Source organism: Mangifera indica, chromosome 3, assembly GCF_011075055.1.
Source record: "Mangifera indica cultivar Alphonso chromosome 3, CATAS_Mindica_2.1, whole genome shotgun sequence".
In the NCBI taxonomy this organism is placed as follows: domain Eukaryota; kingdom Viridiplantae; phylum Streptophyta; class Magnoliopsida; order Sapindales; family Anacardiaceae; genus Mangifera; species Mangifera indica.
The window spans coordinates 7,078,617-7,091,809 of record NC_058139.1 but is presented as its reverse complement, the minus strand read 5'-3'; the positions used below and the strand labels follow the sequence as shown (position 1 = coordinate 7,091,809).

The following is a 13,193-nucleotide window of genomic DNA, read 5'->3' as shown; positions in this document are numbered from 1 at the left end:
TATTTATCAAAAAAATTAAAGTTTTAAGATTTTTTTTTCAAATTTAAAAATCTTACAATTTTTTCTTATCTAAAATTTAAAAAATAACTGTTATTCTTAGGTTTTTTTCCCCTTTTTCTCTTATGGCGATCTATCACCTCTCCTTGTTGGCTATTTTCCCTCTTGACTTATCTTGCCCTCTCAATCTCTCTCTTTCTTTCTTTTCTGACTACAAACCATTAAATTTCATCTCAACAATGATATTTTTAATCTTATAACTAACACAAAATTTTAGCAGAGGTTAAATTTGAAATTAAAACAGCTTTTTGGTTTTCTTTTATATGTATAGTTATACTCTTTTCAATCTCCAAAAACCCGGAACCAACAAGGTTGTTGACAATGAATTCCAAAAACGAAAACAGAATATTCATTCTCGCCTATCCAAGCGGTTCCTGAGCTTCAGCAAGAACTTCTCACTGTCTTCTTCAGTGTGTGTCACCAATCTGTCAACCAGATTCTTCCTTTGTCAAGCTTCAAGTTTTCTCACGTCAACCTCGCAACAGCCGCCACCATCAGCCGTAGCTGTCAACAAACCTTTCTTTAAACGACTGTAAGTAGGCAGTCTCTCTAGTGCAGCCCATTTAAGCCCTTCTTCATCATCGTGACGTTCATTTTCTCTAAACTCCGTGCTCCCATTGTTCCTCCATGCGGATAAAGTATGATGAACTTGACAAAGATTGCCACCCTCCATTTCCATATATGGAGAAACAAGAGGAGATTACGAATTGAAGAAGAAGTTTGGTAAAATTAACGTACAGTTTCTCTTATAACTGATGCAAATTAAGATGGCCAATGGCTTCAAATTTTTTGTAGCTTTCTGTGTTTCATCTCCTTTTAATTTCTATTGACGATTCTGGTAACTGCTGATGGTTAGGATATTATAGGTGTCAATTATATACATTAATTAACAAATTAGTTACCATGTCATAATCCTAAGATAATTAGTAATAGCCTATTATTATGTGTATATATTTTTAGTACATAATTTGAATATATAAATAATATATTGTCGTATAATTATATATATTTTTATCTTTAATTCAAAATTATTCAATTATATGATAACATATCATTTATATATTTAAATTATATAAAAAAAAAAAGTAAACATAATTTTATTTACTGGTGTCTGGATATATATGTTAAGAATATCGATATAATAATATCCTTTTTTAGGGTAAGTAAAATTAGTTAATTTGAATTTATTCCTCAATTTAAATTTTCAATAAAATTATATGTGCATATTTTTATACCGAATTTAGATATATAAATAATATATTATGTAATTAGATGATTTTGAATTAAAAATAAAATAATATCTATTCACATAATGATATATTATCTATATATTCAAATTATGTACGAAAAATATATACATATAGCATTACCTTTAAATTTTAGCTTACATCCAACCTATTATCAAAGAATAATATTATACGTATCTATTTTAGATACACAAATATATATATATATATATATATCATTATATGATTGATTATTATTTTATTCTTAATTAAAAATTATTTAATTATAAAATAATATATATTATTTATTTAAAATAAATACACAAAATTTTATTATTTATAAAAAGCTGTTAATGATAATTTACCAAAAAGTAAGTACTGGTATGTATAAAATTATAATTAGAAACTTGAATTTGATTGTGATGTATGAATGTTTTCACAATATCATGTAGAAATTTTATTTGATTTTATTTTTTGACTGTGAATTAATTAATTGGGACATAGAGAAAAAGATATGAATTTTTCAAAAAAAAATAAAGACTTAAATATTTATTCCCACCCAGGTTTAGGTTATTATCAAACTAATTTTTGTAATTCTTAAAAAATTTAAATACTTATCTATCATTCAATTTCTATTTAATTTTATTATTAGTATAAAAGATAAAACGTTATTTAATAATTTTATTTTAAAAAATAAAAATTTATTATTTTTTCTACCTTAATTCTAAAAATTAATAATTTTTTTCTATCTTAATTTTAAAAAATTAACTCCTTTTTTCATAGTAGGGCGTTTTGCAATGTTTTAAACTTTTAGAGAGGTGGGTACAATAGAAAAAATAATAATTTTTTAAAATTAAGTTAGAAAAAAATTATTAATTTTTAAAACTAAGGTAAAAAAAAAAAAATAATTTTTTATCTTTTACACTAACAATAATATTTTATTAAAATTAGATAACAGGTGAATATTTAAATATTTAAAAAACTATATATATTAATTTGACAATAAACTAAACTATGGGCGGGAACAAGTCTTTTGGCCAAAAATAAATGTTTAATTTGTGGGTGGTTTAATCATAATTTAATGATCTGGTTAGCATATTTTGCAGAATAAAGAGGCGCCGAATTAGGAAGTTATAGCATAACGTAGTATTACCAAAACTAATTTGACTTTTAAATGAAAACTTATTCCTCATCATTCGAATAATGGTTGTATATGGAGAGGATGCATTTAATTGAAGTGAGAAATGACCAAAAACACCAAAGATAATTCTGTAATTTCAACCTCTGGACTTTTTTCTTCAAGTTTTATGTACATTAAACATAGTTGGAAAATATGTGTACACAATATGCCTAACCTAACTAGCTAGGTAAGAATTTACCAAACCCACTACATTCCTCACCATTGGCAGCCACCATAATTTAAAAAGGCTGGTAGATTTGGTTAATTAATTAATTATCTTCTTCATTAAGTTGATTCACATCTATGTAAATTAAAATGATAATCATGGAGTTAGAGACTTGTCAAAAACGTTGTAAATAGTTGCTTTTCATTTGCTCTCGAAAATTTTCAACATACTATATTATTTTCTTTCTCTCTTACGAGGGCAAACCTTAGAATTGCTTATTTGCAAATCCTATGGTATGTTTGATGCTTTGAATTAGATATTTTGTAAATTTGGCAGTGCTGATGTTGATGAACAAACTGGAGCTAACTGTGTTGACTGATTTGTAGTATAAAAGAATTTGTAAGTTTTCAATTTATTTTTTTTTTTCCTGTGAAATTGCATATAGAACAGGGGAATCCAAGCATTTGCAATCTTATATCTGTTAAGAAGAGAGAGAGAGATAAGAGATAAACAGGGCAATTCTTAAGCAATTCTAAAAAAATTCCTATGCAATCAAGCTAAAGCTATCAATATATATATATGATCTTAATGCGCCCAAGCAACCCATCTTGATTCACTTTGGTCAATTTTGATTCATGAGCTAACCAAGGAGGCTGCTTGGTCTTGATTATCAATGTTGGGACAAATAGGTGAGGTGGGATTTCTTTTACATTACATTCATTATTACATGCGCAACCCCAGAAATAAATCAGGAAAATAAATAGAAATATTGTTATAAAAAGATGTTGGTTTCTGTTAATTTGGTTCAACAGCTTACAGTAAATTAGAAATATTAAATAGAATTGAAACTTATACAAGTGCATTTGGCACTAAAAGTGACCCAATGACAGACACTGTACAAGAGGTGACAATGAAGAAAAAGTGGGATTAAATTTCTATCTTCTCTGGAAATTTAATACCTTAATTCCTGCAGCAAATATTATTGCAAACAGAAGTGTGAATGCAACAACTACCACTGCAACTACTCCAAGATAATCATGCTTGAAACCAAAAAAATCTCGCAAAAACTGTTCCACGGTTACATTATCAACGTCTTCGAGTCTATCCTGCATATCTCCAAACTGTGATGTAACCAACCCGTATAACGTCCAAGCTACAGGGCATGCCCAGTAGTACCATCTCCACCATATTGGGATTCTCTGTTATCGCACAAGTTAAGAAATGAAATGAAAGAGTTAGTTAACGTTCAGATACGTGTGAGCTAAAGGAGGGTAGTGCTTGAATGAATGATGGATAGGTAATACTTACAGGTCTTGGGATGATGAAACCGGAAAAGAGATTCCATACTCCATAGAATGCAGAGGAAACAATGCCAGCAATGTGGTGGTTTGGTGTCATAGCAACAGCCATCATGCCGTAGAAGGTGAAGTATAGTAATGAGAAGTACATGAAGAATAAGTACCAAAAGAACTTAGCAGCATTCCATTCAAATCCGATCATTGCATACACTATGACACCGTAGACTGCAGCTTGAGCGAAAACATAGGGGAGCTCAATCGCTATCTGCAAAACATGATACAAGGTTAAGTTCCATAACGAAGTTCACAAAGAATTTTAAATAAAGATATAAGATGTGAAAAACCAATACCTGCCCAAAGGCGTACGGCATGGCTGAATACATTCCAGCAGCTCTTTCTCGGTAGAACACTGTCCTTTCAACTGCAACAACTGGCTGCACAGCTGCAGCATTTTGGACACCAAGGAAGATAACAGCAGAATACATGGAACCCATTGCATTAAACAGATCTTGTCTTTTCTTCCTGTGATTTAAAATTTTGAAATCAAGATTAAATGGTGGAAGAAACTACAAAACTTTGAATTATGTATATGAATAGAGTTATAACTCACGTTTTGCCACCCAGGTCCCAGAACATTGTCCCGAATATCAAAGCTATAAAGGTTGTGAACAGAAATCTGACTGCTGTGTATGATGGATTACGCCAATACGAGATACGCTGCTTCCATACACAAGCTAGGCATTGGATGAAGAATGATTGTGAGTATTGAGTAGGGAAATAGAGGTCTTTCGATCCTGGAACAGGCTTGCTTAAATCTTTAATGAGAGCCTTGTTTCTCCTGAAAAACACATGATATACATCAGCAATAAATTGAAGCTAATAACAACAGAAAAGCTAGATTACTCATCTTCAGCTCTCCGCACGAGGTGATATATATTGGTTGGTCTAGTGACAGACTAGCAGTTTAACATAAACTAACCTGTACAGTTCTGAATTTTTGTAGATTTCAGCAAAATCAACCCCCAAAACTACTTCTTGAGACATAGCAGTAACTTCCAACATCCAAGTAGCTGGATTGTAACCATCTGTAATTTTACTAACTCCTGGAATATCCTGCACAAAAGTAAATGCATTAGTTAATTTCATAATGTAATTCAAGGTAAAACTTTCATTCCTCGCTATTTGTGAATATCCATCACTTCATACCTCAAAATACTTTATAAGATGTCTAGAATGGCGACCCAAAGGCCCAGCATAAATCTCTTGTCCTCCTCTCTTTAATAAGAATAGCTGCAATGCCATATGTAATGTATCATGCTCATGGATATAAAAGAAATATGTAATGTATCATGCTCATGGATATAAAAGAATCCAGAAGAAACTGAAACCTTTATGTATATGTGAGTTAAAATTACTTACCTCATCAAAGGCTTCAAATATGTCAATGCTTGGCTGATGGATAGTGCAAACCACCGTTCTTCCTGTGTCCACAGTGTTCCTAACTGTCCTCATGACAATTGCAGCAGCTCTTGCATCTAGACCTGAAGTTGGCTCATCCATAAATATGATTGATGGGTTTGCTACAAGCTCAACTGCAATGGTAAGCCTCTTGCGCTGCTCAGTTGACAGACCATTTTCACCAGGCAAACCAACTAGTGCATGTCTCAATGGAGTTAATTCCACCAGCTCCATGACTTCGTCAATGAACATCTGGAAACCACCAGTGAAATTATTATTAGTATTATCAACAATTTATTCAACCTGAAGATGCTACTAGTGACTAATTTGTTAAAGCTCTATAGAGAGAGACAGAGAGGAAAAAATAAGTTGGAAACACAATAGCAATTTCATGTAACCTACCTTTCTAGCATTGGAATCTACTTCAGAGGGTAAACGGAGCCAGGCAGAATAGAGCAAAGATTCATATATAGTTAAATGAGGAGAATGGATGTCGGTTTGCTCACAGTATCCTGCAATGCGAGCAAAAGTTTCTTGCTTCTTTGGGTACCCAGAAATTGTGATGGTCCCATCAATGTATCCGCCAGTTTTTCTACCAGCCAATACATCCATCAGAGTGGTTTTACCAGCACCACTTACACCCATCAAAGCAGTAAGAACACCTGGCCTGAACGCACCACTCACACCCTTCAGAAGTACCAATCTGTCTTCAGAAACACCTTGAAGTTTCATTTCCTGAAAGTTTTATTAAACCAAGTGGTCATCATAATATATCATCCAAACTTTTGCAGGTATGTATTGCTTGCAAAACTTAACTTACCTGTGGCATGTCAACTGAGTATGTAATTTCATCAAAAGTGATGGAATGTGGTTCAAATGGAAGAACCATTCCTCTTTTCTTGAGATGAACAGCCTCTGTCATGGATGTGGACACAGTAGAGGAGCTTGATCTCCTCCTAATGGCATCTTCTCTCTCTGCATGTCAATCAGAATTTGTCACTAAAAAGCCATATATAGTATATACATCAGAGATATACACACACAAACATGTAAATGAGAATTATCACCTGATTGAGCTTCATGACTCAAGATACTTCCATAGGTTTGTAACTGAATATCTCCCCCAATGTTGTTATTAGACTCATCGCTTTTAGATTCATCTGGTATAATAGCCTGAGGCTTATTGAACGCTGCACATATCGGATCAAAATTAGGTATATTTTCTCAATTTCAGAATGAATTAAAGTAAAGAGGGTAAAAATACGCACGGTTGAGATAAGTGAGAGCCAAAGTGAAAAGAAAATTTAACAGCAGTATAAAACCAACTAGTCCCCCGACTCCTATCCAATACCAATATGCTTCTGTGAAGAATGAGCGAGACTTCAGAACTGCAATTCCCAGTGTTTCATTTGAAGCTGGATCAACCTTTTGCATGAAAGAAGTTAAGACATTAGAACATTATCAACAGACAAATACATAAATGCCAAAAAATGCCATTAAATGCATTACTTTGTCCCAGCTATGTCCAAGGAACTCATTAACCACTACTGCATTCTGCGCATACATCAAAGGTGAACACCAGTAAGCCCATATCCACCAGCTCTTGATGTCAGCTGTGTTATTAAACAAAACGGCATGTTATATTTAAACTTTTGTGTAATACACTAATTATTTTAATAAATTGAGGTATTTGTTTACCTCGTGAAAGGATAAATCCACTTAATGCAAAGAGCAGGAGCAATGCAAATGAACCAAATGTATTAGCAACTATCATGTCCCTGCCCATTGCAGCGATTGTTCGGAACATTCCAGAAGACATCTGGTTAATTAGCAAGAGCACCAAGTAGTGCTTAAAAAACCTGCAACAAACAGATGACTTTAATTATTTATCTATTGAATTAATAGAACAAACATTTTTATCAAATTCATCATTTTCTTTTTCTTCTTACCTGGTAACGTTGGGATCTAAACCAATTACGTAATAGGTTAAGGCAATCCAAACAGCAACCTCAATTAATGAGACGGGGATCTTGAGAATCCATGATGGAAGAGCATATGCCCAAGCAGGATAGAAACGGAGGTCTCTTTGCTTGTAAAAAACAGAAAGCTTAGCTATGGTCATAGAAATCTCAGACATTCCATTGAACATAACCATTATAACAGTGAAGAACAAGGCGCCCGTGAAAATTGTTCCATCATTTTGATTATCCCGGGGCATCTTGGTTCGGAAGAAGATTGTACAAGCAACCAGAGCCATTGTCGTAAGCTAGTTGCAGGAAAAAAAACAGTAAGTTATTATGATCGCATAAGTAAGATATTATAAAGCAATTGAAAATGAAGATTGAACACACTTGCATGAGCTTGAATTTGTAGACAAAGGAATTTCTCTTCATCAGCAAAAGTTCTCTTGATACATTAGCTTTCCACAACTCCTTCTTGCTAACACCATATTTTTCAGTAGTCAAAGCAGCTGGGTGGCTCTTTCTCTTATCAAATGGAACTCCAAGTTCATCACCAATTTTCCGACCCACATGGAATGATTGAAATGCATCAGCAAATTCCTTGACCGTGATAAACCTATAAGGCTCATCTCCACGTGCCCAATACTGCTGCTGATCTTTCTTCGATGTCACCTGCAACATGTCATTGAATATTACACTTTGCATGTAAGCCTCATCTTTCATTGTCACATTGATAAAAATAAATTTGAAATATAGCTCTATCAACACATACTTCTTGCAAGAAATCAGCAACACCTTTTCTTTCAGGACATTTGAAGCCCATGGATTCAAAAAAATCTAGCACTTGTTCACGGGGACCCTGGTACACAATTTGACCATCAGATAGAAGGATAATGTCATCAAAGAGATTATAAGTCTCTGGTGCTGGCTGTAGGAGGGAGATCACAGCAGTTCCATCCAAGATGTGAATTGATTGCTTTAGACAATTCACAATTTGGAAGGTTGTTGAGCTGTCCAAACCAGTTGATATCTCATCCATGAACAGTGCATTTGCTGGTCCAGCCAGCATTTCCCCTGTAATTTTATCATTGCAAAAGTTTACATGCGCGAATTTTGATGGGCAACTTTTAACCATCTCTGCTACAGAACTGAATCAATGAAGTTAAGTAATTACCTGTTGTAACTCGCTTCTTTTGTCCTCCTGAGATACCTCTAAACATTTCATCACCTACCATGGTATCAGCACAGACTTCCAGTCCTAAAATCTGTAAATTTAAGACGAAAATTAATCATACTAATATTATGCTACTTGTTCTTCATAACGCTTCATAATTGTTAGAGTGATTAACAATGATGTTACCTTTAGAATATAATCAGTGATAACACTGGCTTCTTGGCCTTCTGCTGCTGCTGCCTGTGACATGGGAATTGACCGAGAAATATCAGAGACTTAATCACTATAAGAGCAACTAATTGCTGACAAATATGAATCTACCCAAAATCCTATTTGCTAACCTGACACAAATTACAAAGACCAATTCACGGCAGGAATTGAAAATTATGAACTTTATTTAACATGACATCAAGTCATAGGAACCCTTTAAAGAAAAATTTTTGTTTTAATCTTGTTTGATTGAAAACATCTTTTACAAACAATTTTCAACTTCTCTCACCTTCATGAAAACATCAATGTCAGGATCAGGCTTAATATTTGCTGCTTTCTCTCTTCTTGACAATTCCGCCAACATTTCTGCAATATATAGAAGCAGTAATCAATATTTGCTTAAACTACATGAAAGAACAGCTGCATAAGTTCTGAATTCATAGTTCAAGTGGGGGGAAAAGAATCCATCAAACTAACCATAACGGGTTCCCACGCCCTGGCATCTTGCAGAGAAGGCCAAAGTTTCCCGAACAGTCATTTCTCCTATATGAACATCATGTTGACTGATATAAGCAGCAGTTCTCTGCGGTACAAACTCATTCAGCTGATGCCCATTGTATGTCACCTCACCAGATGTCTACAGGCCATAATTCACTTCTCAAATTAGATATATTAACGAAACAGTCGACATTTTAAAGCTAAATTCAGAAACGAAAACATACCTTTAGAGAAGAATCAAGCTTCCCAGCCAAAGCCAACAGCAGTGTAGTCTTTCCTGACGCCGGAGGACCCAAAAGCAATGTCATTCTGCAATAAAAGTATTGAACCAAATAATTAAAATAAAAAAAAAGCTACCCAGATATTCTAAATCTGCAATTTAAACAACTTGTTAGGTATTCGAGTCTCACCTCTTTGGCTTGATGATTCCACTGACATCTTTAAGGATTGTAAGGCGTTTCTTTCGATTCGAAAGAATATGCAGAGAAGTCAAGAAACCCTTCAAACCAAATCAAAGAACAAAGTCAAAACTTTACCAAAACAAACAAATAAACATGAAAACAATTTACAAGATCATATTTTTCTAAGTTTTACCTCTATCATGTTGATAGAGAAGTTAAAGAAAGAAGGCAAAGCTCTACTTCCCACATACGCTTCTGCTTCAACATTCAAATGCTCAAACCGAACCTCAATTTTAGGAAGCTCAATTCCAACTCTGAAAAAACAAAAATCCAAGAACAAAGAAAATGAAAAACAAATATAAAAGCAAGGACAAAACAGAGCTCCTCTGTTCACGAAGATGCAAAAAAATAATTATGCATGAACAAGATCAAATTTTCACCTATCAATACGTTCCCTAAGCTTGTTGAGAAACCTTTCATTGTCAACTTCTGCAATGTTAACCAACTTTTCAATCAACTTCTGCTTTTCTTGCGGCCCAAGATTGTCCACTTGAATTTCACCATAACCACCACTTGAAGTGCTGAGTATGCCTTTCCTCAAACGATCAAACGTCGGCAACTTCTCCAATGCCGCCCATTTCAACGCCTCTTCGTCGTCTTCCTCTCTTGCAGACCTTGAAAAAACATCAATGGCAACCGGTCTCCTCGATGAACCCCTTGAAGAAATGCTCCCTATACGTAAACTTCCCCTCAATCTATACACATCCCCGCTATCCATTCCAAAAGACTAATCGTTTCCTCCACAAAACTAGCTTCAACCTCAACTCTTTTTATCTTTTTTCTTTTTTTATGAAACGAGTTCAAGAACTCAACTGGGTTGTTCTCTAAAAACTCAGTGACCGAGTTATTCAAAATTTCACATACGCTCCCACTATATATAAAAAAACTCCCGGGGGGGGGGGGGTGGGGGGGAGAAAGCGCGGAACCAGCCAACCAGGCATGCCCATAATTTTTTTTTTTTTATCCATTGGATTTATTTATTTATTTGCTATTTAATTTGATGCCAGCTTGACAATGACATCACTCAAGCCGTGAAAGGTAGATATTGGATACATTTGTATCGATCTGTTCACTATTTGTTGGCATCCTAACAGTAATTTTAATTATTTGTATTGGTTGTTAAATAATGATAAAAATTGATGTCGAATAATTCAAATTTAAATTTAAATTTATTTAAAATTAATATATAATATCATCAAAGTATTAAACTAAATAAATAGTAAACAATGTTATGAAAAATAAAAATAGTCAAATTCAGATTAAATTAAAATTTTGATTTAAATTTAACTCATTTAAATAGAATATAAAATCAAACTAAAAATAACTCAATTAGAATTTACCTCCACCCATATATGATACGTATTTTATGATACAATACGATATAAATAAAAAATAATATATATCATAAGGTGTATCGTAATTAATACAATACAATAGATATATCATACAATATGATACATATTATTGATAAGGATTAATACACATTTTAAAGAAAATAATGATATAATAAAAATATATATGAAATTTTTAAAATATATTTATAATTTTTTTAAATGATAATATATCAATTATGTTATTTTATTTTTTAAAAATTATATTATATGAAAATTTATTTTATTTTTAAAAAATAATATAATATAATATTTAATATATGGCACGTAAAATTCCACGAAATAATAAAAGAATTGATTCGCATGACCCCATCCAGATGCGTCAAAGTCTCCTTGTCGAGGTTTCTGTGCAGGTTCCTGTCAAAAACTATAAAATAAGTACTTGTTTTATATTCAATATTACACGCATGTCTTAAATGGAAGAATTAATTGTTTATTTATATAATATAATATAATATAATATTTACCTGTAAATGCAGGGGGAAAGTTGTCTTCGTTGAATTGTCTAAGATGAGTGTCCGGAACCGTGACGCAGACAAATATGGCGCGCCTTTAGACACGTCGACATGTGCAAGATTGGTTAAATTAAAGGCGTGTGAATCTATTCGAGCCAAAATTGTTGTTTAAGCTAATTTTGTATTGTCGTTCTTCTAGTAGCTCTGTAGTTGCTTCATTGGAATTAGACGCATTTTGGTATCTTTTGCAAGGGAATTGATTCTTAATGCTTTCCCATTTGGATTGATTATCTGTAACCCACTCTTCACAAGACAAGAGGCTGGCTTTATGGCGTCGTGCCTGGCGGAATCCTAAAAGATTTGCGTATTCATTTATATAATTAATTATTTAATATTTTAAATTAAAGTTGATGCCATATACAATAATTTTAATCAATAATTCAATGAAGGGAATAGAGAACTAATATCTCCTCAAGAGAATAGACAAATTTGAATGCCATTTTCAATATTGGAATTTGATTTAGGATGATGTAAATTATCTTTGAAATTAGGGGACCCATATAGGTAAGCAATTAGAACATTTATTTGATTTGTGCATACTTGACATTTAGACATTAATAAAACTATATATATTTAATTTGAATATATAAATAAATACATATTTAATATATGTCATCATGTGATTAGGTAAATTTTAATTAAAAATAAAATAATATTCAATCACATAATAATATACATAAATATGTATTACTTTATATATTCAAAATAAATAAATAAATATATTATTGTTTGTTTAGAGATATCAAATAATCATATTTTTAATTAAATAAATTAAACTTTGTTTTTTTTTTAATTGGGATGATTACATTCTCAAAACTCTCTTATTGTGAAAACCAAATTTTTTAATTTTATTTAAAAAAAAAACAAACAAACTTTGGGTAGTTACTATTAATGATCTTGGACAAATACAATTAAAATTATTTTATTTTATTTTATTTTTATAATAATTAATTTAATATCTTTAATAAAATTTTAATTTTTCTTAAAAATATATATAGAGAATTTTTCTCTTTCCAACCAAATCTTTGAAATAATTTAAAAAAATCCTTTTAATATAAAAAATAATACATTCAATTCAAGTATTATTAACTTAATTTTAATATATAAAATCAAAATCTTGAAAGTTACATTTGAAATAACTTAGTTATCAGTTGGTCTTTGATTTTTTTTTTTTTTTTTTTTGGGTCAAGTCTCAGCTCAAGCGTGAGCTTTTCAAACAAGTATGATTATTCTTCAATTTACTATTTTATTTCGTAGCTCAAGCAAAGAATCATAACTTTAAACCCATAAAATAATATATTAATATGAGGAAAATAAGTCCCACAGTATTATTCTACATGAGAAATTATTATTGACTTGACCAGTTGGCTGTATATGGGAAAATGTGGGCTTCCAACTACCATTTTTTAGACTTCCACCACCTTAAATTACTTCATCGATGATGTCATAAATAAACTTTATATTATAAGTCAATCTTTTTATGGTTGCGGTTTCTTTCTTTAATTACAAAAATAAAATAAAATAAAATCTGAATTTCCCCCTAAAATATCTATATATACTTTTACAACCAACCTTACTAATTTAATTGCAAGAATATT

General features: G+C 32.0%; 1 protein-coding gene across 1 annotated transcript; it reads right to left on the bottom strand.

Annotated features, from left to right (window-relative positions):
* Positions 1-3,373: 3,373 nt before the first annotated feature.
* LOC123211303 (pleiotropic drug resistance protein 1-like) lies at positions 3,374-10,558 on the bottom strand. Its single transcript, XM_044629930.1, has 24 exons — positions 10,070-10,558; positions 9,823-9,943; positions 9,639-9,727; positions 9,453-9,537; positions 9,208-9,367; positions 9,020-9,096; positions 8,707-8,760; positions 8,521-8,611; positions 8,119-8,420; positions 7,737-8,018; positions 7,335-7,651; positions 7,084-7,244; positions 6,895-6,998; positions 6,654-6,810; positions 6,453-6,575; positions 6,206-6,360; positions 5,788-6,120; positions 5,347-5,637; positions 5,134-5,217; positions 4,907-5,040; positions 4,538-4,765; positions 4,278-4,449; positions 3,938-4,192; positions 3,374-3,828 (listed from the first exon to the last, which is right to left on the bottom strand). The coding sequence occupies exons 1-24, from the start codon at positions 10,405-10,407 to the stop codon at positions 3,565-3,567; spliced, it is 4,377 nt and encodes a 1,458-aa protein (XP_044485865.1). The 5' UTR covers positions 10,408-10,558; the 3' UTR covers positions 3,374-3,564.
* Positions 10,559-13,193: the final 2,635 nt, after the last annotated feature.

What these genes read in the sequence shown, in the direction of transcription:
- LOC123211303 (XM_044629930.1), bottom strand. Translation starts at nt 10,407, where the DNA reads ATGGATAGCGGGGATGTGTATAGATTGAGGGGAAGTTTACGTATAGGG. An exon ending in TTGCTGATTTCTTGCAAGAA is followed by an intron (nt 8,019 to 8,118) that starts GTATGTGTTGAT and finishes GACATGTTGCAG; the next exon opens with GTGACATCGAAGAAAGATCA. An exon ending in ACTCAGTTGACATGCCACAG is followed by an intron (nt 6,121 to 6,205) that starts GTAAGTTAAGTT and finishes TAAAACTTTCAG; the next exon opens with GAAATGAAACTTCAAGGTGT.